The 26,748-nt window shown below is 42.0% G+C and overlaps 3 protein-coding genes across 3 annotated transcripts in view; 2 read left to right on the top strand and 1 right to left on the bottom strand.

Moving 5' to 3' along the window:
* The window catches only part of mettl24 (methyltransferase like 24), a 60,662-nt gene extending 37,079 nt beyond the window's left edge, over positions 1 to 23,583 (top strand). Inside the window, exon 6 of the transcript XR_011585629.1 lies at positions 23,573 to 23,583. The gene's annotated coding sequence lies outside the window, so the exon portion shown is untranslated. The remainder of the gene's footprint in view (positions 1 to 23,572) is intronic.
* Positions 55 to 17,712, bottom strand: cdc40 (cell division cycle 40 homolog (S. cerevisiae)). The gene is made up of 15 exons (XM_070848910.1): positions 17,521 to 17,712; positions 17,055 to 17,141; positions 15,470 to 15,599; positions 15,280 to 15,366; positions 14,997 to 15,136; positions 14,484 to 14,580; positions 14,022 to 14,161; positions 12,865 to 12,939; positions 12,417 to 12,462; positions 10,577 to 10,678; positions 8,772 to 8,887; positions 7,816 to 7,949; positions 4,354 to 4,430; positions 1,342 to 1,486; positions 55 to 634 (listed from the first exon to the last, which is right to left on the bottom strand). The coding sequence occupies exons 1-15, from the start codon at positions 17,710 to 17,712 to the stop codon at positions 457 to 459; spliced, it is 1,746 nt and encodes a 581-aa protein (XP_070705011.1). The 3' UTR covers positions 55 to 456.
* wasf1 (WASP family member 1) overlaps positions 18,841 to 26,748 on the top strand; it is a 58,586-nt gene continuing 50,678 nt past the window's right edge. The window contains exon 1 of the mRNA XM_070848911.1: positions 18,841 to 18,936. The gene's annotated coding sequence lies outside the window, so the exon portion shown is untranslated. The remainder of the gene's footprint in view (positions 18,937 to 26,748) is intronic.

Raw genomic sequence — 26,748 nt, 5'->3', positions numbered from 1 at the left:
GATTTTGTGTTAATTAGAAACTCTTTTTTTCCCATGGAAACAATGTTCAAATTTACAGAATGTTTATTTCCACAAAGGGATGGTCATACAATTGAAAATTGAGAGTTTTTACTGAGCATTACAAAGGGTCTGCTACACAGGACATCGTAACTTAGAATGACAAAACAAACTTAAAATAACACCCAAGTACCCCCTCTAGTATGCCTTGTATGCTTGCAGTAGATTGTTAAAAAGGAGGCCTGTGTACAGATAAAACATTAGTACATATTTCGATCTCTCACAACAGGATACAAAAATACACAGCTACGATAAGACTGGATACCAGTCCCGTGGCTTTCAATCGAGGCTTTTCACAAAAATCCTTGAGACAACCAGTCCCTTTCTGTCTCTCTTTAGCGAACCAGTTCACTACTTTCCATCTCCCTCCTCGAAAAATACACATACGCCAGGACAGACCTAGTCCCACAGTTTGATTTGTCCGTCCCAGCCGCAGGTGATGACTTTGGACGTTTCGTGTGGATGCCACAGGGCGCTTATGCACACTTTGTCATGAGCCTTGATCCTGTGGTAAAGCTTGGTGGTCTTCCAATCCCAAATGTTCAGCTTTCCATCTGCGTCTCCTGACACCACATAGCTGGTAGACAGGAGAGAGAGTCACAGGGAAAAAACACACAGAGAGAAAGAGAGGCAGAGAGAGAGAGAGAGAGAGAGAGAGAGAGAGAGAGAGAGGAGGGGAGGAGGACAGAATGAGAGGATTAGTACTTTGCTAAAAATGACTTGTGTGTCCACTTCACCTGCCAAAAGGTGGGAGTCTGAATGTTTGGTATTTCGGTCCAGCTGGGAGTTGTAGTGTTGCCATAGATACTGAAAGGAAGTTAGGGCACCTGCTCACAAGCGTGGGTGGTGGTGGGTGAAAGGAGGGGAGAAAACAGGTCCTAATAGGTGTTTTGGCTAAAATTAGATTGCTGAACTGTCCCACTTAGCTCTCCGTGTTGAGGTTATACATCAGATAATATGTAGAAGCTGTTTTCCCAAAATTTCTCCTTCAACTGGGAGCATATTAGAGGACAGAAGGTATGATCTGAGTAATGGCGTCTCACTGCAGCTACAGAGGCTGCAGACTTTTTCATTTACATTTTCTTTTCTTTGACACTTTCCTCTCATTAAGACCAACCCTCTTCCCAAAGAAACAGATGGATTTAACCTCTGCTAACTCAGTTTTAATTTCTCTGGCATGTTTTCCTTTATCAGTTAAAAAATAACAATTAGACATTTTTAAAATCAGCTGTGAGAATCTCTGCATTCCACGTGACACAAGTGAGTAATAAAGTTAAGTCTTACCTCATGTCTGGGGAGAAGTCTACTTGGCAGGCGTACCCAGCCACCATGTGGCCTTTGAAGACTTTCTTCTTGTTCAGTCTGAAGCGGTTTTGGGCTCCAAAGATCAGAATCTGGTTGTCCATGGACTGACACGCTAACCATTTACCTGGGGTTAGAAACAAGCAAATGGCATAAGTCTAACAGCTAATGTCAAGTGGGGCAGCATAGCACTTCTTTACTGCTGCAGTAAAACAGTACAACATCCCTTTTTAGAAATATCACTAAAAAAAAAAAAAGTGATATTAGTATTTGGGTACTGAAAGTAGTTGGAAGCACAGTGTAAAACTCCAAGGCCTATAAGAAGTAGACATCAGTTTGTTTTCACAGTCATAATTTTAACATACCTACCATTCAGAGGCTGTCACAACAAGTTTAAAAATGCCTATTAGCTTGCTAGTTTGTCTCATTAGCATGATTTTGCACAGCCAAATGTTTAACAAGCAGCCACGAGTAATATGGATGATAATGATGATGCTGCCTGCCGCTGCTCTTAGGATGTGCTAAACCTGAGTATCAACTCTGATTTAGATGGACATCAAGTAGAGTCACATATTTTAAACAAAAGGTACATGGTAATTGGTGGAAATATGCCTTAAGGACAGAAATAAAAAAAAAAAAAAAAGTGGAATTTTGAATTTGAGTGGACACTGAAAAGAGTATGAATTCGTCATGCTGCTATCGTTAAATTGTAAAGCTTGAGGTAATTTAGGGAAAAATGAAAAGACGTTTTTCATCAGTGATGCTCAGTTGAGATGTACTTTACAGGGCGTTAAACCTCCTGACAACGCTACAGCCTCAAAGTCACTACACAGTGGTAAGAGGCAGCGTTTGAGTGTCAAAGCATTACATGACTCACTGCACTCCTTAAAAGACGACATGATGGAAATTATTAACGTGGTCTGACAAAGAGATCGAGAGTTTGTGTGCGTGTATCCTCTTCCGACATCCTCTGCCACAAAACATAAATGAAGAAGACACGATTGTCCACAAAAGTCAAATGCAATAGGTGCAGGGGAATGAAAACAGCTTGGCCAATTTAACCAGCGCACTCAGGCTCCGTCTCTTTCGTTATGATGGCAAGAGATGGGGGAGTGGAGAAAATTGGAGAGAGGCCGTGGATGTGGCGCCAAGGGGGGCTTGGTGCCATTTAAGCGTGAGAGAAAACTGAATGGTCTCCCACTGAGAACACATTCATTATTCACACTGAAGAGAAAACAAATCGTGTTGGGACAAATAAGAACGCTGCCCAAAGGAAGGAAGAGACTAGGCATAGCACATGAAAGGGAGCAATCAAAGTCGAGAGAGAATAGATGGATGAGGACAGAGGAGCTGGGTTTAAAAGAGGAACACATCCGGCTAATTCTGGCATTATTTTTAGGTGTGAGCTGCTCACAAAACCTGGCTTTCATTTTAGTGACTGGTTTCTTAACATCATCCAATCAAATCTGGCTCATCAACCGAGCTGTCTGATGGCAAGCTTATTCTACTCCTGAACTGCTGTCATCTTCCACTGTGTCACATGTCTGCATCACACTCATGAAGAGTCCCAATCACATGTCTTTGCCCCAATGCTGATCCATAGACTGGATCTAAGAAGTGGGCGCAGCCACCATGACGTCAACAATCAGTTTGTGGATTCTGAAGCCCTGACTTTGGTTTTATGGCCATCACCATCTTTGTTTTGGATCCAGCAGTGACGTTCGTTCTACGAAGACCTCCTCTTAGCGGTTAGTCACAAGGTAGTATCTCCCTAAAGCATTCCCTGCTTTATGGTCTATTTTACTCTAAATGGGACCACAATTCAGAAATGAACATCATGCTGTGTTGAAGAAGACTTGAAAATAGCGATTGAGATCATGAACTCATAAGGAAAGTGTATACCAGGCGGGGGCCACTCCACTGGCTCCAAAGCATTCAGATAATGCTGGTCATTAGAAAAAAAAAAATGCAGGTTTAAAAGCACTTGAGCATTGACTTCACTTTTCAAGCTACATCCACTTCTTTTATACAGTCTATGTGCTGAGTTATTTCACACTCAGCAGCAGCTAATATCGATATTTACAAAATGTATGGCTACTCAGTGCCAACGGCAAGTGTAACTTACATAAATTTCCTGGGCATTTTAAAGGAGTTGTTCAACATTTTGAATAATACATTTATTTCCTTTCTTGCTAAGACTTAGATGAGAAGATCAATACCACTCCGCATGTGCCGTTTCGCTTTTCCCAACTTAAGAGTCTTTATGCTAAGCTACATGCAAGCACATTGTCCCCTGGCAGTACCATCATATGAACCTATTCAGATATGAGAGTGACATCAGTCTACTCATGTAAACTGAGAGAGCAAATAAATGTTATCAAAAAAGTTGAACTTTTCCTTTAACCAAATACATTCTGCATCATAGCTTTCCTTTAACTGTTTTCTATATTATTCATACTATTCACACATTAACATCAGCACAATATTATCACTAAAATAAAGGCAAACCAGCTGTTTTTTTTTCCCACCCAATGCAGCTTCTCTCTCTCTCTCTCTCATTGCTCACTAACACAAACTGTCATGTCATTAATTGAGACTGCTGGCTGCTGTGTGCTCCACAGTTCATTCCCTCACAACACTGCATTAGCAGACATTATAGTGTTTTAGCAGAGCTCAATGGACCGTTTGTGACATCTGGCATACACACAGCGAATAAGCGATTGGAAATGGATCAAACTTTCTACAGCCAGTATCTATCAAAAATGCTTGATTGAGTCTGATTCTGATTCCAGAGACATGCTCTGGACACAACCACACATATTTACTTAGATGAACCCAGCCTGCCTTGTTTTTAATCTTCTGAGCAATGACCAACACTGGAAGGTATTGAACCAACTTCAGTCTGGCAATGTGGGTTTATGCTCCCCAGAGTCCCATGTGCTGTGTGCTGTGCTCGACAGTGTCTGAGTGTTTTGCCGTGATCCGACTACTCACCATTGGGAGAGAGTGTCACAGCTGGCATTGAGTGCATACTGGGCTCGGCGATGTACTTGAAGTCCACAGGGATGTCCCTGGAAAAGGCACAAAGCACTGTGAGCACACTTGAAGATGGGTTAAACACCAGATGAGAGAGCAACCTGAGCAGCCCTGAAGCAAGAAGAAAGCGCTCACGGGGCAGTGGTTTGTTGACTATCGCAGCTGCTTCTGCCGTCTCAAAAATGTGCTTGTTACTCAAGAGAAAACAGTAACGGAGAAAAACCAGGCAGGATCACCATTACAGCTACAGTATGCAAATAACTCTATGCAATCTGAAGGGAGCTTTTGATGCTGCACCACTGACTGTACCAGCACCCAATTATTTATTAAATCCCTTCTTTGCTCTCTCACCCTGCCTCCCTGTTCGTTTCTGCTCTGCTATGTCTCTCGGCTTTGTGAGAGATCGGTCCTTGGTTATTTGATCTTAGGTGGTCTGCAGAAGATCATTCAAATCTACAGTACTGTGTGTGTGTGTGTGTGTCTGGCAGGATTTCCTAATTTTTTGAAAGGATTTGGCTGATCTGAGAAGCTGATCTGTAATGCAAACTAAGTGTAACTACATTGTTTCTGCTTAACTCTGTGTTTTCATCAAGTTAGTGCTAAAGAGCAATAGCCCTGTTTTCATCTTGCCATCTGCCTTAACTACAGCCATGTCTCTGTCTCTTTCAGTGATGAGTAACAGCTGGAGCAAAGTGATCGCACCAGGTTTGCGTACAAAGCCATAAATGGGCTTCAAAGAACTGAAAACAGGAGTTGAAGGAAAAATATAAACCCTTGTACACATAAAACACACTAGAATTCATGCACGCACATACAATCAGACATTAAAAGGGGCCCATGGTTTTGTCAGAGCCAATAGCTGCAGACAAACCAAGTTAAACTCTGGAAAGATCACAAAACCATCAGATCTCTTCTTCTGAGCTCCACAAATAACCACACTGAATGCTCTGTCTGGAGAGCGATGGGAGAGCAAGAAAGGAGAACATATGCCAAACAATCTACACACTAGGGATGCTCATGAATAATATATGGTTGATTGTTGTTTACGGTGTTTCGCGTCGATCAAGCAGGGGGACAAAGAGGAAAACAAAAACATGAACATGAACTTAAGTTTGTCAGGTATAACATTTGCGGTGAAGCTGAGGTTAAGTTTTGTAATCAGACTGTGGAAAAAATGTCCAGACGAAACACCAAAATCAGTGAGCCTCTCTCACCGAGAGGGAAATGAAGCAGACCGCCTTTATTTGTTAATTGGAACAACTGCTAAAAGAGGATTTCTCAAAAAGTAATTACTATTGACAAAAAAGTAATCTAATGTTTTTTTCCCTTTCAAACGATTTCCAATGCTTTGGTATAGTCATCACTAAACGGATAATATTTACATATTGTTGAATTAGGGTTGGCAGGGGGCTTTTTAAAAAAGGTCAGGACCATGATGAAAGTTGTGCCAGAAAACTGCAAGCGATTAGCATCCTTACAACAGTATAAGCTAAAATCATGTTGAACATAAGCGAGGGTAGCTGTGTACTTGGCTGGCAGAGCAGTTGATTTTTGTGTGATTCCAGCAGAGTCCTTCAATCCAAGTCTGTGTCTCTCCAAGCCCACAGTTTCATCACTCTCTGAAAGATGTCTTTATGATCAAGAGCTAATTCTCCTTGTTGGCACAGTGTGCCACAATTTATATTGATTGTGATCCTCCACCAACGCTCACACCAACCCTCCGCTCCCTGATGATAAACCTCTGCTACAGATAAAGTAGTCCCCCCCACAAAACTTGTATGTGAGCGGAAAACGAGGACAGAATTTGAATTACGTGTAGGCGTCTGCACCGTGATGTGAATGACTTGTAGATCTACTGCCTCACGATCTTTTCTATCCATCCGGTGTTCCCTCAGTCTGCCCCTCTCTGCCAGCCTCCGCTTCTATTCTGGAGATATGAGACTGTTCTGTTAAATTCAGCCTAAAGCTGCTGTGTAACAGGGGGGGGGGGTTAGCTAGAGCTGGGAGCCAGGTGGTATCCGTGGGAGAAAGGGGGACAGTAAAGCTACTCTTTGGCCCGACATACCACTTGCCCATTCGCTCCCACGCTGCACTAAAAAAGCTCTTGGGGGACCCCCTCCCCAACCAGTGCACTAACTAGACTCCTGGGATAGGGTTTTTTTGCTTCATGTTGCTCTTTCAACATTTTATTCCGTCCTGCACTAGTTAATCCCCATCTCTCATACTCCAGAGGAAAAAGAGGTTCTGAGAAGTGGAAAGGGAAAAAAAGGAGAAAAATCTACATGTCCTTGAATAAAACCCCCCCCTACCAAGAATCCGCATGAAGCTTCTTTTATCAGTTAGTCTTAAAATATTTATCATCTTTGAACTACAAATACCAGCGTTTGTGTATCACTACAGGACCCGAGGCCAATCAGCAAGCCACTCTTGGTGGTCTCTCTCGATTGGCTATTGAGCGCAGATACAGACTGCAGTAGTATACATCCATATAATATCTAAAAATAAAGAAGCTGCTGGAAAACACAGTTTTGTTAATAACACATGTAAATGTTTTGTTTTTGCAAGTGGAACGGGAGGCAGGGGAGATTTTAAAAGGAAAATCAGTTTCAAACTTCAGACTTGCCACTCATCGCAGCTCATCTGCCTTCCAATATTTTAATTTGTGGAACTGTTTGAAAATGCTTATTTATTAAAATATACAGTTGGCAACGGGGGCCAAGCTCATAGGGGTTATTGCTGGAGCACTGTCAATGTAAAATGTTAGCTGCAGGGGAAAAAAAAAAATAGAAACTCCCACTGTAACAGATGCATGTAAAGCAGACAAAACGTGGCAGAGGCCATGACTCAGAGCAGATTAGCAGCACAGCTGTGCGAGCTTTGTCCAAGATAGGGTTGTCTGGAGGTTTGCTGATGTCTACTCTTATTACTGAAGACTAATGAAAGGAGCGGCAAACAGCGCCAGGGTACAGAGGGCTGCACACGATACACTGATGATATATTGTTTGTTTTTCTTCTTGTTACACCAAGGCACCCAGTGTTACCATGATGCTCCTCGATGAGGCTGTGTCACAGCAAAATGCCCTCTGCAAACTATTGTGCTACCACACCTACTGCATTTGTACACGCCAAAACACACAAGATGTTGTCTTCTCTCTAACTCTTGATTGCTTCTGCTCCTCATCAGTTTAACCCCAACTTATGAAATGTTGACTAAAATGAACACTGAGTAATGAATCCCCATTTCATATTCACACAGTTCATGAATTTCTTCCAGCAGCTGCCACGTGCACATGCAAGCCCCGTCTTCCATTACTAGGTATTGAGGATTATGTGATTGGTTTAGAGGTACATCACTGAACTAACAGTACAAATAAATTCAAAACAGTGCACTGGTATTTCGGGCTGTAGTCTGTAACTCACCACTCCCAAACTCGAAGACTCTTGTCATCCGACGTGCTGACAAATCGTCGATTCTCATCGACAAAGGTGATGGTGTTGACGGCTCCCAGGTGACGGTCGTACTCCTGAACCACCTCACCTGTGCGGATGTCCCACTGACAGAGAGGAGCAAAGACCAAAGCAGACAAAGAGGGGGGGTAAAGACATTTATCTATGACAAGTCAAAACTAAATACATGGATTATCACAATTGATTCACGAACCCCACCAAACTGGATACGCTGCACATTCTTCATATTCTTGCAGGACACTGACTACCTTAATAAATGCAGTGTTATGTTGGGCTAATGAAGAGAAATCACTTAACTATGGTGGTGTGATTATGCTGATTTGCTGTCTAACAGGCAAAAGACAACTAAATTGAACCAACGGCCAGGCAACAAATGAAAAGGGCACATTTCTGTCCACACAGGAGACAAAGTTTGTGCCCGTACCAAAAACATACAAAAAAATAAAGCAGTTCCATATTAGTTAGCCCCAAACTCCAAGATTCTGAACTGTGGATGCCAAACTCATATTCCCAAGTCAGATAATGTATTTGTTTTCTAAGCACGTTACTGCAAAAAGATCCAAACTTTCATCTGGAGAGGTTCAGGGTTAGCTGTTCTAAAAATGGTTTACCTGATTGTGTGATATCATAGTTAAGGATTTACTACTTTTATCAGATAGTTCTCTTGCCTTTTCCTCTCTTCCACTCATGATTAATGACTTGCTCTAGTCCTGTCAGCCACTGAACCTTTAGCCGTGCGCACACACACACACAAACACACACACACGCACACACTAATGCTGGAAGATGAGACGAGTGGTATACACAGAAATTCTTGTGTGCATCTGCTTGGTCAACTGGGAAATACACACCAAGTGATGGTGGGAGCAGAATCGAATTGCTCGCAATGCCGCTCATGCCAACTTTACCTGAACAATCTTTTTATCTGACATGCCGGCCACAAAAAGGTTTTGTTTGTCCTCGTCTGGGTTGAACTTGACGCAGTATGGCACCTTCCTGTTGGTGAAGCGGGAGATACATTGGCCTGTGGAGGGAGGGGGAATTGAAAGTCAGAGCTACAGAATAATCCACAGTGGCTTTCCAGAAAGGTACACTCAAGTTATTTAAAATTTAAGAATGCCAACTGCAATTTTCGATGCTGTATGCTCTGCCCCTGCAGGCAGCGACAGCTCAGCTGTATCACAGAAAATTCAGTGTTTCTTTGTATTCATTCGGCAGAAGTGAATCACTACAGGAATGATGCTGCCACTATTGCTAGAGCGGAGAGAACAGGAAATTAAAGTGATTGCAACACCAAGAGGCCCTAAAGATAAGAATGAAGGCTTTTCACTTACATATTTTCTATATTAAATCAAGTGTTTCACTGCAACTGGGACAAATATGGAATAAACAACCAAAATCACCCCTGATGCAGCTATGTAACGCTGCAGGAAAAAAACAACTGCTGAAATGTATACTACACAAACTGATAGGAGACGTAAGGAACTAATTTCAATTAACCTGCTGTAACAGTATAGTAAATTAACTCTGACAGAAGCAGTTAGATGACAGGGCTCTAACACCTGTTATCAACAAGTGGGGGGGATTTAACTCTTTTCTGCCCTCTGCTGGATTGGCACTCTGGAGTTGGGAGTGGGGGAAATTGAGATGTGCGAGCAGCAGGAAAGATAGCAGGGAACCATGTGGCTTGAGACAGAGAGAGAGAGATCAGTTCACAAAGACACGTACAGAAGATCACTTGCCATTTGGTTACACTGAGACATTCTTTTACAGGTCTTTTACACTCCTGTCTAAAGATATGAAAGAAACATACTGATTCTTAAATGCCATGTAGGGCTGCATTCATCAGCCATCTTATCTTGCGTTTCACTTGGATGTGTTTGATGGAGTTCTAAAGTGCCTTATATTCATCTTCCAAGCAAATCCCTGTCAACAGACACTTCAGTCCCATTCATTATCAGGTATACCTGAGTTGACTACATTTTCTGAGGACATTGTCTGTAGTTTTGCGGAATTACGCAGATAAACAATATCATACAAGACATCATGCTAGATCTATTTGAAGACCAATGCTGAATTGGCCTCCATGTCAACAGATGACAGGGTTCTTACAAATACAAACATCTGTAGGTAAGTGACAATTAGGGCTGCAACTAACAATTATTTTGATTATTATTCAGCAAGTAATTTTCTTCTCAGAAAATAGTGAAAAAAAATCATATTTTTCTAAACCTTAAAATAACATCTTGATGTTGCTTGCTTTGTCTGATTAACAAGCCAAAATCCAAAATCATTCTGTTTACTATCATGAAAGACAGCAAGACCAGGAAACTAGGGAAGGTTTAGTACTTAAGCATTAATCTATGCATGTTCTGCAGAAAAATGTTTCATTCATGCAATTGCACAAGGACACCGGGGTCTGCGCTGTCATTTACAATTATCTGATAGCCTGTGAGATCAAGGTTATATTAAATTGCATGTGCAGTATGTTATTACATACCTCCTATATACACACACTATCTGACAATTTCTACTCCCAGAATATCTGTGGTTAAAATACCGAATATTGAATTTTTTCTTGAGTATTCAAATAGACACTGTATAAGTGAGATATTCATGTGGAGTACATCTCCCATGATTCAGTCATTTTGATCAACCACAACAAATGGCTATGTGAGCAATAGAAAAGAGACATCCGAGTGATGAAGTGTACCTGTCTCAGAGTCCCACAGTTTGAGGTAGCGGTCATAGGCAGCGCTGAGGAACTGGGTCCCAGTGTTGTTGAAGCAGATGTCTCGCACTGCTTTGCTGTGGCCTGACATAAGCAGAGGAAATTTGCACATATATTACAAACAAATAAATAAATACATATTTACGCAAGAAAAATCCACTCAGCTGTTCCCCAGTCTTGTTACCATGTCTCCCCCAGCTGCCTTGCTTTGATACCCGATTCATTTGAGAAATGTGAAATCTGGTTAGAGGAAATAAGGGATGTTGAGGAAGAAAGATGATGTGGGCTGTGGGAGACGAGGGAAATGGAATCTTTACATGATCTTGGAGAGGAAAGAAGAGGAGAAGGGGGGGGGGGGACATACAAGCTCCATGCTCTGTCTTTTCAACAGTTCCCCACCTTCTCCTAGTCTCTTCCTAATCCCAATCTATGCAACCCTTTGTCTTTTTCTCATATAGTGTAGGTGAAGTGAGGTCCCTGTGGGCTCAGAGTACGCAGACACCCTCCTTGTTAAAACTAGCTTTTATTGGGGCTACACTGTTTCCACAGAGATAACACAGCCCACTGAAGCTAAGCTCCTGCCTGCTCACTTGCTCTACCCTGGCTTGCTGACATACCAAAGGCAACACCGCTGCCAACTGCAAAAAGCCTTGATGGTGTGCGTGTGTGTGTGCGTGTGTGTGTGTGTGTGTGTGTGTGTGTGTGTGTGTGTGTGTACAGGAAAACACAGATACACAAACTACTGAAAGCAGGGCACGTCATCAACTACACCCTTGTCACAGACAGCATCCACACATGAAAACACAAACAATGATATGCATGCTTGTTCATATATCCCCAAAGTTAATATATTCTTAACTGCTCTTCTGACAAGCTGCAAGTGACAACAACAACGGTCTGCAGCTTCCTGTTAGAGTCTATAATTTAATTATAGGTAATAAGCAACTTGCCAATAAATTTAGTAGGAGAGGAATGGGAAACCAGAAAGGAGGAAAAAAAATCATATTGTAAACAAAAAATTTTACTTTCTAATGATCTAAAAGACACCCTGATGATCAAAAAGTCAACGTAGGAAAACGAAGAAGTAAGATTGAACATCTCAGAAAAGACTAAGAAATAAAGAGAACAGAATTTTTTATGCTGTTGTAAAAGATGAATACACCAGACAGCAGATGATAGAACTGAGAGCACAGCAGCAACAACAGTGTGTTAAAGTGAAAATTTAATGTGCTCATTACAACGTAGCCGTATACTTCTAACAGTCTGAAGAAAAACATTTTTTTTATCATCATCTGCAGCTCTGCGGCTTCTCTTACTGGCAAACCCGTCAGCCAGTCACTCTGTCAGTTTATTCACTCCTAAACTGTGTTCTCTCCCTCTCTCTCTCTCTATGCCAACTCCTCTCTGTGTCTTGTGCTCTCCCCTGCCCCTCGTTCCCCTCGGCCCCTGGGCTGCTGAATTATGCATATTCTGTGAAGAAGCTGACAAGCACAACCATGGCTGTAAACAATCTCTATTCAGACAGTGTGCTGTCTCTGGGAAGAGTGTAAGAATGACCTGCGCGCATTATCCTACACCCCCCCATCCCCATCTATTTAAAAAAAAAAGAAAAAAAATCCCTGCCCCCCCTACTTTATGCCAGCGGTCAGCAGACATGTCATTAGTGCTCCAGTAATGCTGAGCTCACAGTCTGTCATTGCTGTGTATTTCCCAAAAGGGTGCACGCACTTCAGACCTGGAGCATATTTTATGTCAGCATGTTTGCTGATGATCCAACATTGGCGGTGAATTTTGTTGAAAATCTAAATTGAAGATTACTTACCGATAAACGTCCGTATACATCTCCTCTCGCTGTATACTTCCCACAGCTGTGGAGAGGAGATTAGACTACTAAGTGAACACAGCTTTACACAACTAAGCCTAAGCAATTTTACATATTACTTTAAATATCTGAAATAAAATATCTGATATATCTGATTCTGCAACTGTTAACTAAAGATGTCAGATAAATGTAGTGAATTTAAGAGTATAATATTTGCCTCTGAGATGTAGTAGACAATAGAAAGATTCAAGTTAATGAAGCGAATATATTTTGCTTCCTGCTCTGTAGTATTTTACAGTACAGTGCATCAGGTGGATTGTAGGCTAGCACTGAAACTTCTCAAAAAGCAGCACGGTACAATATAACTTTCAAACTCATCACAGATCTAATGTATGTGTATTCATTCAGGAGCTTCTGTGGTGTTTTTTGTAACAGTGTGATTATTTACCTTGATCTTACAGTCCATGGAGCAGGAGAGCAGTAAATGACCAGACCTTGGAAAGAGCCGGATAGCACTGACACCCTGAAAAATATACAGAGAGAGGAGCGATGGATATGCATCTAACCTTATTACTCAACATCACTGTGCTAATCATCAATACAGGCCCAAATATCAAATAGACATATCACATGTACATGTTTACATTAAATAATACACACAATACTTTAGGGCAGCCCTGTGAAACATAAAGTTGAACTAGAAAAGACTGAGAGAGGAAGTGGGGCACAATCCAGCTGCTCTTAATACAGAAGCAGACTAGCCTTTAATATTTAATCAATATGTAAACATTTGTAAGGAAATTCCAAATCATGCTCATACTCTTGACTTAATTTGGATATGACCACCCTATTGATATTAAAGCAGTTTATATGGGGAGAAATCAGCTGAATCCTATTGCGATCAGAACAGAGAGAGTGTGTGTGTGCAGACCACACAGCCTCTGTAATAGTCGAAGAAATTCTGATGACTTTCAAGTAACCAAACTTTCTCCAAGAAGTCTCACAAAACTTTGGCGACACCATATGGGCCATGCTCCATCTATTATCTCGACATCAGCACTTCCGATGCTTATTATCTTTTCAAACCTCTTTGTATTTCAAATTACACTCTGAAGGCTGTAACTTCCTGCACAAAGCGGATGGGAGTTAATTTAAAACTTGAGTGATTTCTCTCTCCCTGAAGCATACTGGCAAATCTAAAGCATGAATCAGATCTTTCTTGGAATAACCCAGTGTTTGCCTTTTTTATATTTGAATTATAAAGATGGTGTTTTGAATGAGACGGAATAATCTTGAATATGTCGGGGAAAAGTGGCTCATACAAGACTGTGTTATCATTTTATTCAAAAGTACCCAGGAGGTTTTTACAGGCTGCCTTGGAAACTCTTACAAGGACTGCATAATGGAATTTTCTCTCTTTGAATGCACAGGCACCTATGTGACATGGCTCTCATTTTGCATTTCAGAATTGTGTTAAAACACCACTGCTTGAGCTTACAGTCACCAAAGGCGGCACTTACAGTGGCAAGATATCTTAACCGCTACATAAACGGACAATTCATGTATACAAAGACACAAGAATGATGCATGTCTGCTCTCACTGACCTTGGTGTGTCCAGACCAGACATGAATCTGTTTCTTGGGCAGGTAACACTTGTCTGGAGCATCAGCAGAGCGCAGGTTGACGCCCACATCCTGTGGAATGTGGAGGTAAGACCTGCCCTGGTAATCATACATGTCTTTAACTGGAGGGGAAACAAAAAGAGACAAATTATCACTAAAATGTAGGAAAATCCTGAAGCATGTGGACACATTTTTTAAGCCCCCCAAGACTTCTTGCGGGATTGAATCCTTGACCAGAAAGGGAATTACAGACAAGAGTCTAAACATGATATCATAAATGGACATGTGGATAAAAAGACCTCGAAAATGCTGTCATCCATCTATAACTCTAGGTCAACTGGGCAAACTTCATCTGCCAAGAAAGATTGTGTGATACGGTAATTTTTTTTCTGTGTGCAACAATGTCTACAGTCCACTCACGATACAAACTACAAACCACAGTACCATGGAGAATGGTCTTCTCTTCTGCAGGAGCATCTTCCTCATTCCTCCCCTTCTTCTGCCTCTTGGCTGTGATCTCATCCAGCTCTTTCTGCTCATCCTGTAAAATAAAATTGACCACAACCTGGTGGTTACATAACAGGTGTATTCTGTGCTGAAGACTTTTCTCAGTTGCCCTGGTGTAGAGCTGTTTTAGTTTTCTCTGAGAGCAGAAAGTTGTGTGGGTAGGTGGGGGGGTCACACAGGCTACACTATATATCTACAGAAGTGCAAAAATGCTGCTTTTAAAAAAGGACTTATTGGCGTCATGTTTTATGCCATGGATGCTAATAAGGCATAAATAGAAAGGCATCAACCATAGCTTAAGCCTATTAATAATAGCCTGTATATCTGTCGTACTGTCCAAGGGTAATCCTCATTGTCAAAGCCTGGGGCAAAGCAAGCCGAGTTATTATGCGACAATCTCAAACGCTCAGCCACAATATTTTTTACAGAATATACTGAACAAAGTATTACCTCTGATGGTTTGGCCACATCTTTCTCATCCGCATATTTCGCCCATGGTCCGAGAAAATTCTCGATCTCTCCTGCATCTCCACCTTTGACCTTTTTTCTTTTCTCTGTCTTCTTGGCTCCGCTCTCAAACACAGTTAGCCCTGGAGGAAGAGCCATTAGACATTAGAACTCTTAATCTCCCTTAAACAGTACTTCATACAGCATAAGACATACTAAAAAGAATCTAATTTATACAGTCAGATGCAGATAAACACATTAGAAATAAGGTGTGATAAATGATTACCTTTATTTTTCTCAGCCTCATCCACTGCGCCAATGTAGCCAGGAGTAAATACCTGGTGTATGTCAACTGATGGGTCTAAAGCATAACCTATAAGCAGAGTGGAGAGAGTTGTAAAAAGGTCATTAAAATTCAGGGTCAATACATTGACCGCATCATTTAAGCCCATCACAAAGGTCGCAGGAGAGCTTACCAAAGGTGGAGAAGGTCCTCCTTTGCTGTTCAAACATAAAGTCGTTGAGGTGAGCAGGTTCTGCGTAACCAGATAACATGTTCCTGGGGGCAGCCATCTGCTGCGATTTAAATGGGTTCACTGGCCCAAACTATAAGGAAGCAATACAAAAACATTAATATTACACAACTCTTTCGATTCTTGTAACAGTGGTTAGGAGGATAAATAAATAGATAGAGCACTAAAATTATTAAATTAAAGCAGAAAATCCATGAAAACCATGAAACAAAAAAGACAAAGACACTCAAGGAAAAAGGTAAGACACAAAATATAATGACAAATGATAAACAACTAATAATCATAATCAATAATCAAATCACGACATCAATTAAAACAGACATTCTGATTCAGGTAATAGTTTTTTTTTTTTTACATTAAATCTGGTTGATAGAAAACTGACATACAAATGTCACTTAAAAAATTTTACAAATTCTAGAGCAAACACCTCAATGGTAAAAGGAAGGGGATTTTATATTGTTAACACACAGGAAATGTTTGAGATCAAGACTATGAGTAGAGTCTTACAAGCTTTCTAAACCAGGAAAAGACAACATTTAGGCTGTATGAATATATTAAAATAAACAAAAGGTTGCCTGAGCTCTAGTGCTTATAGTCCATGTTTGTCCTACTGACAAGCATAAGTTATAACTGTCTAATAAACTTATCTAATGCTTCGTTTTTGTTTCTATTCCCACAAGCCTCCGATCGTTCTCAGTTTCTCTTCCCCCCCCTCTTTCTCTCTCTTTCTGTGTGGCCTGTCCTCTTCCACGTCTCCTTGTTGGAGTTGGAGTGTAAGTAAGTAAGTAAAGTTTATTTAGTATAGCACTTTATGCAGAACAAAGACACAAAGTGCTTCACAGGAGTAAAAGATAAAATAAACAAAATACATTTGATAAAATCATAAATAGGATCTTAAAAACTGTAAAAGAAACGACAATCAGCCATAAGAAGAAGCAGATCTAAAGCACACCAATCATAGCTCATGAACGTTAGACAGCAGGAGGCGAGAAAAAGGAATAAATGTGTTTTCAGCTGCTTTTTGAAAGCATCAACCGAGAGTGGAGATTGAATGTCTACAGGACGGGTGCTCCACAATGCCGGAGCCACGATCACCTTTCTTTCTTAGTGTTTTTAGTCGAGTGTGGGCGAATGATAGTAAATCCTGGTCAGACGACCTCAGAGACCTACTGGTGATGTACGGATGAAGCAGCTCAGAGATGTATGCTGATGTCTGACCATGCAAGACTCTAAACTTAAAAACAAGAACCTCAAAACGAATCCAGAACTTGATGGGAGGCCAGTGTAGGGAGAATAGGATGAGTGTGATATACGTTGACCTGCTGGACCTGGTTAGCAGCAGTTCTGGACCAATTTGTATAGATTGAATAGAGGGTGTTAAACAATATACAAATTGTAAAGCCCCCAAATGCAAACAGTGGTTTGTGGTTTTTGGCTGTATAGTAATCCTTCCATTACAATAATCCAGGCGAGAAAACACAAAAGCATGTCCCAGCTCTGGGTGCCATCCTCTAATTTGTGAACTCACCTCTGGTGCAAACATGGTGTCGAATGTTGGGTTGTAACTGACTTCCTTCAGTGAAGGGTCCAGGTGTGAGCCAGTCTCAACAGACTCCTAAAATGAACATTTTAGACAGGAAAATCAGCAAACTAGCGACACAAAGCTTCGGAACAATACACCTGATGTTTGATAAGATGGGTGGTGTTATTTTCTTCTAATTGATTAGCTTGTTAGACACAAAAAGTAAAAGCAACATAAGCTACAGTAACGTCATCCCCATGCTAGGCACTTTATATTTCCCGCTAACCGCCACTAGCTTTCTTTGGTAACGTTAACAAGCAATAGTTAACTCTACACATTAAATAATCACTTACTAAGAATCCCTAGTTACCACATTGAACTCACATGTCTCATAATTATATTTAAACATAGTGTGACTCTTAAACAATCGGTTACAGCGCTAAGCTAACGTTAGCTAGCTAGGCTAACTTACCTTAACTGCGACCTCGGGAGCGGAGTTGAGAAGAGCCACAGACATCGTGTGTCCAGACTGCAGAGGTTTGAGGTGAGCCGTGGCGTCCGGGTTCGCTGGCTCCACTTTCTCGACGCTGGTAAGAGATTCCGACTCATTTTCTGAATCAGAATCGCTACCATACGAAACGAGGGAAGCTATGGCAGAAGACATCTTGGATGTTGTGAACACGCCGGAAGCTGGAGGGCGGTACTTCCGCTATGGGGGAAAAATAAAAATAAAAGACTTTATTAAAAAAAAAGGGGGGAAAGGGGGGAAAAAAGGTTTAATCTTCATTTGGATTTAATTATTGAATGTGACTCATACAGAACATGATAATTAATTACAGAATATGCGTAGAAGACAGTAGTGCTGTAGGGCAGAGAAATATGATGCACCCCTGCATGAAACAATTTGTCAGCAAATCGATTGGTTGATCTACAAACAATTAATTGGCAAATAGCTCATTTACATAATCGATAGTTTAAAGCCAAAATATGTAACATTTGGGTCCAGCTTCTCGAATGCGAGAATCTGAATTGAATTTCTTTGGATTCTGGACTTTGAAGATGAATCTATAATTTTCCTCTACTTTGTGCCATTCTATAGACTAACAATTGAAACATTCTCATATGAATCCATAATGAAAATAATTGTCGGTTGAAGCCATAATTAACACCACATCTAGCTTCACCTGGTATGTGTCTCTGCCTTATTTTATTTGATTAATGAGCGAACACGGTGTAAATGTTTTCCTAATTTAATATGTAATGTAGTCAACATGAGATCATCAAAGAATCGCGCAGAGAATCGATTATTTGTGTATCAGGATGCTTCTTATGTACAGTGAAGTCAGCAATAATCAAATCTACGTCCTCCCCTGAAATCGATTGGGCATCGCGACATGACGGGACGAGATAACCAGCCAATACCGCGAGCGCGCGACTTCTCCGCGAGCATCCCACGAGCACAGCGGCAGCTCCACGGACCGCTTCCTCGCGCCCCAACAATAGAGTGGTAAGTACCATTATCACGGGTCACAATGGGGACGCCTTCCCGAGAATAAAGGTCGTTTCACACCCCTTACTTTGGGAATAACATCTTTATCGCATCCGGGTGAAACTGACGGATATTTCTTTTTGTCACGAAACCTGTTGTCAGCTTCTCCGGACCAGTTTTTAATGATTATTCGGCCAACATCTACCCCGAGATACCCTTTGGAAAAAAGGTGCCTGGATTGCTCTCCGCCGCCGCCTCTTCCAGCAGGAGTACATTTGATATCAGACACAGTACAATCATGGATCCGACCCGGGGATTTAAATTGTCGGACACGGTGGCGTGCTCTGCCGCTCAGTAAGGATGGCAACCAAATAAGAGGAATTTCAACAGACGTATCAGGTAATTCTCTTAACACTGTGTACTGAATTCACGTTTTCCTTTAACGAAAAAAAAAACTTGAAAACGAGACTTTACAGTCACGTTATCGCATCTCAGCACAGCGGCAACAAACTGCCTTTAAACCGAGTCACCATGTTGTAATATAAGACTTAAACTGGAGCTGCGTGACTAATAACGGTGCTGGTAATTCAACACTGCCTGACCATCACTGACACCAACCCAGCACACAGGTGACAAATGTGGCAATGTTGACAACGTTAGGACTCCCGAGTGCTCAAAATTCCCCAAAGTACCAACAGCACGATTATAAACGACTAAATAAACGACGCGTTTGTTGCGGGGCAGTTTTTAATGGTGATAAATTGCAAAACTCCACATCTGCATGCAGCGTCTTGACATATTCAGACCAAAGCATATCATGCTGGTGAGAAACCGGGGAGCAAATATTTGCAGTGCCACGCAAATTATCTAACGTTGTATACACATGCCACATATGCCATCATTCAGTTTTTTTATTTTATTTTAATTCGTGTAGGGGCTGTAGAGTTTCGGGTTGTTGGAGCACGATTAGGAAAACCGCTGGCATCGGCACGACGTGATTTAATTTTCCCACTAAACGCATTGACTTGACTCAGAGAGGAGGATAGGGGCTGGGGTCTGTTCCAGCCAGCTTGGTTTGCAGTCATGGGGGATGGTAGCCTTCAGCCCAGTGAAAATCATGCTTTGTGAAATCTGAAACCTTCTTTGTACTACTTCAAGTGCAGTGAGAAAAGTGGGCATGAGGATCCGTGTCCTGTTGTGATCTGCATTTCTATCTGGTGACAACTTGAAGATATTCATTGCATTGCATGATGCCAGGTGGAGTGGTGCTGCATGGTTCAGGGCTTGCATCAAACTAACCATATTTTCTGCAGCACAACCAGTAACAGAGTCTTAGGATGCTGCAGGAGACACTTTTGCCCACGGCGAAGCAAGCAACAAACTACAGTAGTGAAGCACGAGCAGCTTGTAGTGGAAATTTGTATTCATATCTGAGGTTGGTGATGAATGAAACATGAGCTGCAGAGCCATTGATAAAAGTCTGTGTGCGCCGCTGTGCCTGCTGCTTGTGACAGTAGATTAGTGGGGCCAGTTTGTGCCTCTGATGTATTAAAATTACATTCAAATGTAATGACAATACACAAGAGGCACAAACTGGGGCTAAGAAGAGTGTAGATGTAGTAGTGACTGCATGTGATGAGCTGTAGGATTTTACTTATTTACTTTTTCATGGGGTTAAAGAATTACCTTCCTCGGGTCAGTTCAGATCAAATCTTTATTTGCCACAAGAGGAAGTTCTTTAAGTCTAGACAGACATGTCAATATTAACTATCAGAAAGGGCTGATGTTTAAGACTAGAATTAGCCACACAGCTCAGCACTGTCTGGGCCTGTGACACAATGAAATGCACAAGAGACATTAGATTAGATCAGATTCTCAATTTAAATCAAGAAAATGTTGATGCATGGATTCTGCACGACATGTGTTGTCTTTCCAGTTACGTCTAGATTATTTATGTGGAGCATATAGGTTACTGTGTGTGTAAGTGGCTCAGACTCTAAGGACAAAATAGTCCGAGGGCCCTTGCAGCTGTTGGATGTATCAGTCTGCATCAGTGGCATCCAAACTATCACATGACTGAGTGGAAGCTATAGGCTCACAGCAGCTCTGAGGGAGCATATACTGCATGTACATTTAAAAAAAGAAAGTAAAATAATACTTAAGACATAGTCTGTGGTCTCTCCCTAAAAATGACATTTTGATCAAATTCACCCCCTGCTCAGCTAGATGTGTGCTGAAGTGAGCCTGCTGTGCTCTCAAATAACTGCTACTGTTTTGTTGGAGGCAAGTTCCTTCCCAAGTGGGGTTGTTTTTATTATGCATGGTATTTTTTTTTAGCATTAAACACCGGTGAAAAGTAGGAAACTTGAAGGGTATATCTATATCACCTGCTCTTTGGTACATGAATCTATATAATAGTGCTCGGTGTACCTGACAAATGGCCTTACCTACAGGTGTATTCCCAGAATAGAACAGAACATATTGCCATGGTTTTATCTGATGCTGTTTGTGAACTCTTTTTTTGCTGCGAGGGATGACATTCCTGCACCGTTTGCAGTTCTCATGTTTTGCTCTGTGTTTCGGAGGCCCTCGTGATAGAAGAGCTTTGGCATGCCTCCTGCAGAGGCTTTTGGACCTCTCTTATTTGTTGACACTGCTCTGATCCTCTGCCAGTCTCTGGTTTTCCCGTGCTAGCAAGAAGAATATCTCTCTTTCTGTAGCTGTCTTTTGTCTCCCTCCGCAGAGGTGGGTGACAGGAGGACACGGGGCGTAATGAAAGGGCGTGTAGAGAGATGAGAGTAAAATGAGTGATGGCCGTGCGGCATGAGGGGGAAGTGGGAAGAAGCTGGGCCATGGATTCTGGGAAAGGCAGAGAGAGAGAGAGAAAATTTATGTGTGTGCACGCAATGTGCAACGCCCCTTTACGTACCGTTTAGTGGAGCCAAAGACAGACCTCCTATGTCCCAGCTGTTAGGATGCTACAGAGGCTCGGGCACACAGCAGCTATTGTTCCTCCTCTTGGCCAGGCTCACAGCTCTATAATACTGCTTCTGTCCGTGGTCTGAACTGGCCTGACAGCAGGACACCAGGGCTCAGTCAGCCTTTCTGACTGGCGCTCCTTGTGTCTTGTTGCCACTGCCTCCGCCACGCCCTTCCTAGCTTTGTCCATATATCTGTCCATCCTTGGTTGTGACTTTTTGCTCATTCTGACTTCACGGGAACTCTTTTTCTCTCTGTATTTCTCTCCCCTTTCCTTCTTTGATCCACTTTTTCAATTCGGGATGTTGTCCTCGTTCTCGTTCTATCACGTTTCATCACTCCTCTCTGCAACTTCCGGGATGGAAGTTTTTATAGTATACCTAATCTTATCACAACACGTACATTTTTGCTGACACCATTTTTTAATCTTACACTGGATCAAAGGTAGAACAATATTTCTGAACATAAAAATAAAGTTAAGCAATTTGGGGAAACATTAAATACATGAAATGTAAGACTTTTAACAGCCTCAAGCGCTTCTTAAAGACTTTTTTTATCCTACTTTGATGTTTCTCCTAAAAAATCAGTGTTTGCTGGCATTATCGCTTCTACCTCTTGCTTCTCCTCCCTCTCTTTGTAATGACCAGTCACCTTTCATCCACCTAATCTTTTTCCTCGTCTTATAGTTGCCATCCTGGCTCTTTTAGCTTCTTTGTTTCAGTCTGTCACTGTAACACTGGGGAAAAGAGGGCGTTGACAGGATTTCTCTGAAAGACCTGTGTGACCGTGTCTCTGCTACTGCCAACAGGGCAAAAACACAAAAATGCCATTCTGGGCATAGAGCTGCCTCTACTCAACTGTACATCTCCATATCTGCCCTCTTCTATCATTTGTGCCCCGATCCTCTCTCTCTGTCTCAAGTTGAAAGTACCACCACATTTATTTTCAGTCTTCTTCCTCTGTATCACTTTTTTTTGCTTCCATATCTTTACAGCACGTCCTTACTCACTGTGATGTGACACCTTTGCTGCCAACTTGTTAGACCAAAGCTACTGTGTTTGAATGCATGCAGAGAGTTCTGTCACTCACCACATCACTTTAGGCTCTGATGGGTTTTGGAAAGGATTTGTCTTGCTTTTGTAAAGTTCAGCCTAGCGGTATTTTGTATGTGCCAGTTACAGCTTGGCCACTAGAAAGGGTATGCTCATGCTTCCCAGCTTTAAAAATACATGTGTTTGCTCAGAGAACTTTAGCATCATTACAATTTAAGTGTGGTTCAAAGCTGATAACACACTGCCAAAACAGAAAATTACAAGGGAAAACGGTTGAACCCAGCAATATAGGCTTAAGATATTGTTAACAGACGACTCTCTCCTTCTGGGCCCAAGGCTCCTGCAAACTGAATAAAGAAGCCCTGATGATGACTGTCTGTCAGTAATAGCCAGGTATTTGGGAAATGGAGCACCGTGGTGTCCTGTGACTGACCTAGCTTATTCTCTCAGTTGAAAGCCAAAATGAGCTGCACAATGGGATAAACTATGGACTGTTGAGGCCACTCCTCTGGTGTCATGTGTATGTTTGGATGCTAAACGTAGTCTGATACCTTTCTCAGCACAATGTAGCCTCAGTCTGCCCCAGGAGTGAATTGGATACAGGGCTGGCCCAAGCGATGACAGTGGGGGTGCGTGCTAGTGTTTGTCTGTGTGTGTATAATGTCCTTGGTCAGGATATTCTTAGTGTTTGTATTAGCAGAGCAATAACAATGTAATGTACCTGCCCCCTACAGTCACTGTGTTTTCCTGTCCTGCTCTAAATGCTGCCAACTAAGTTGAAAATGATCTGTGCAGCTGCACTGGGAGCATCTGTGTATTTGACTTGATTTGAATATACAAATTTAACTCCACCATGATAGGCAACATGGTCTGCGGTATATTTCTCCTTTTTCCTGTCAGACCCTCTCTTTAAATATCTATTAGTTCTTTTCCACTCCCCTGACTCCTCTGTCTTTTAGCTTAGTTCCCTCTTTCTGCTCTTTCACTGATGGGTTCTTATTTAGCTGGAACGGCCGATGCCCTAGTCGTCGTGGTGATGTGTGATGATTGATGGATGGGAGGCACGTTTTATCCCGTCCGCAGCTTGAATCCCTCATGTCAGACGTCCATATTCAATTACAGACATGCTGCATTTTCATTAGGATTTATAAGCACTCATTTTCGTCTTCTCAGTTCCTCTGGGTAAGAGTACAAGGAACGGCATGGCAGAGGTACAGTGGAAAAGACAGTGGAGGTTTAGAGACAGGAATGAAGTGTGAAATAAAAGGTGCTATAGGGTTTTTTGCTTCAGGAACATGAAGTTCCACACGATTTTTTGGTCTATATTTAGCTGGTGTCGCAATTAACATCCTCACTCCTATCTTCTTTGTAGCGTTTGTTTATCTTAATCCGTCTAAAGAAATATTCTAAATATTTTCTTTAAAAGAGGAAAAGAGCAAGACCGTGGCTTATAAAGGGATTCTGAATAAAATAAAGGAAAGTGCTGAGAGAAGGAGAGCAAGAGGGGAAGTAGCCTCTTAATGTCCTAGTGCGTTTGTCCAAAGTTTCTCAGCAGGGGTGCCTGTGCTGCTGCCTTCAATTAGGAGCCAATATTTGGCCATTCATTTACAGCTCACAGCAAGGATCAAGCTGCGCTTTGGATTTGCATGAGGCCCAAGCACAAAGCTCGTCTGATTTGTGCTGGACAGAAGCCCAGCAGAGGCCGTGAGTGAACGCTTCTCTTCCATTTCAGAAGTGGAGGAGAGCTTGCCTTCCTTTTGTCTTTGGTGGTTAGGAGAAAATGCCAGATTCCCTTAGAAACTCAGCAAGAAAACCTACTGTAAGCAGTCTCACTAAGAAATCCCTTCATCAGTGTTAAGAGTGCTTAGGGCAATGCTAGCAGTCCATCAGGGCAAATCTTTGCTGTAGAGCAGAGGTCAGACAGAGGTTAGGGAATTCTTATTGGTAAAGGAAGCATCTGCTGAAAGGTTGTGGTTGAGTGGGAAGAAGAGTACACTCTGTAGTCTTCCTCCTCCATTCCATGGTGTGCCATTGAGGAAAAAGATGTGGGGGTGGTAGTTATTTGTGCGTATCTACTCTCAGGCCTATCTAGACTATGTTAACATTTCAAACTATATTATGTGATGATGAAATCAAAGGCAATCTCTAATGTCAAGCTATGGGAAATGGTCTGAGACACAGCCATCCCTTACATAACTGTCTTTCATTTATAGACACATGCCCACAGAGTGTGTCAAGGCTACTATTATATAAGAACAGGAAAACACATGGTGTCTAAATCTTAAATTTGCACTCATATGTTGATACTGAGAACAGTCTTTAGATAACAGCCATGTTCTGAACTCTGATAGTGTCTATAGGCATTGTCTATTTGTCCTTGATCTGGAAAAATGGTGCATCTGTGTGTATGTGTGTGAGAGATCACATGCATCTTCTTCTTTGTATTTTTTTTGGCATTAACGTTGTGTAGCCGAACAGCGAGCTGTAACTGAACTATCAGCAAATCACCACTTCACTGTTTTCATGAACCATAATTTTATTGACTGGCCCAGCTCGGCGCAGAACACTAAAATGCAAAAAGGACTAACAACCACGCAGAGCTCAGTGCTGTACCAGAGAGCAAGTAATTCTGACAATGATTTGAGTTGACGCTACAATATCTGACATTTTTGCTGTAGTTTGAATATGTGTACATTTACAATTTAAGGCTTCATTCTGAATCTGAGTGGTGTTACGCCCACATACAGCGGCTCTGTGGGTGTGTAGAGGGTAACCGCTCCTCAAAAATGTAACAACACATAGACGCCTCTTGAAGACCTTAGGGACGATGATTGCTCTGCTTGGTCTGCTTTATGTTTTGTTCTGTATAGCATCAGCCCTTGATCCTTGGGAAACCCAGCAGAATGCTCAATCAACCGCACTTACTTTACCCTGTTATTTGCAGTCCATCAGTGCATAAGGAGAGGCACACTTCACTGAGTGTGTACCTCTGATGACAGGTGTGCAGGCTGGTGCACCTGTTTGGTGAATAACACAGACATCTCTAGGGGCAGAATCTTAAATACAAGGAGGAAAAGGCTTAGTAAATCACTCCCCTTTATAAGACACTATATCCTATGGTATTGTTGTTGATGCAAGCTAGTTGATGCAAGTTGTAAGCGAGTTTTCCTAGCCTCCTTATTGGCCTGTTAATATGACAGGCATACATTTAAAGTCAATATCACAATCTAGAAATTGACATTTACTGATACAGTTATTTAGATGCATACCACAAACATCCAGCCACACAGTGAGCTGTAGTGCAGCGTGAATCAGGGCTTGTGTTGTGGCCCTTCAGCAAACCAATAAGTTGTCGGATGATGAGACAGAGCGTGACAGGGCAGGAGTGTCACTAATCTCTAAACTAGGTGAAAGTTTCCAATCGATCCCAACACTCCTCGCAAACTACTCTCATCTTTCCAGTTATTTCTGTGTGTGTATTTGTCATAGTCAACCCTGGCTGGCTAAATACCAGATCAGTGTTTGGAGTTAAACAAGCTTGGCGTGAGCTGCCTGGAGGAACACCATCCTCGAGGTAAACAGTAAAGCAGCAGTCCACATTGGTCCATCCTGTGGTGTAGCATAAGATCAAAGGTCATTCCACTATGTGTGCGGCTGTAGAAATGTTAGTGGGGACTTGCGGCGAGAGCCTGGTTTGCGTAGCTGAGCCTCAGGAGGACAGATAGGTGCTGACAGACAGGCCTGGCCTCACCTCTGGGAATGCTGCCTCTGCTGCTGCAGATCCTCTTCTTTTTCCATCAGTCTCGCTCTCCATTATTCCTCACTAGGTCCCTGTGGATTTATTCTCTCTGTCTCTGTCTCTGTCTTTCTTTTTTTCTGTCTCCCTCCTGCCCCTCTCCCACTATGTGTTTCTTCCGTGTCTATATACCATATTCCTCTCCTTCCTACGTCCTACTTTACATAATCAGGAGCTGTACAGTCAGTGCTGACTGCATGCAATGAGGCTAATGGTGACTGCCAGTTTTACTGTCAACATTATGCCTTACTTGGCAGCGTCTGGAGCTTGACCATATTTTCTTATGCGGATCTACAGTGAGTTCAAAGAAAGGTAACATTATAGTGGGAGAGAGGAAGCAGACAGAGTGGGGCAGTTGTTCACTAGGCCAGATGTTGCCTCGAG

This window comes from Pempheris klunzingeri, chromosome 18 (genome assembly GCF_042242105.1).
Source record: "Pempheris klunzingeri isolate RE-2024b chromosome 18, fPemKlu1.hap1, whole genome shotgun sequence".
NCBI lineage: Eukaryota > Metazoa > Chordata > Actinopteri > Acropomatiformes > Pempheridae > Pempheris > Pempheris klunzingeri.
The sequence above is the reverse complement of the archived record's forward strand: the minus strand, read 5'-3'. Positions and strand labels throughout refer to the sequence as shown.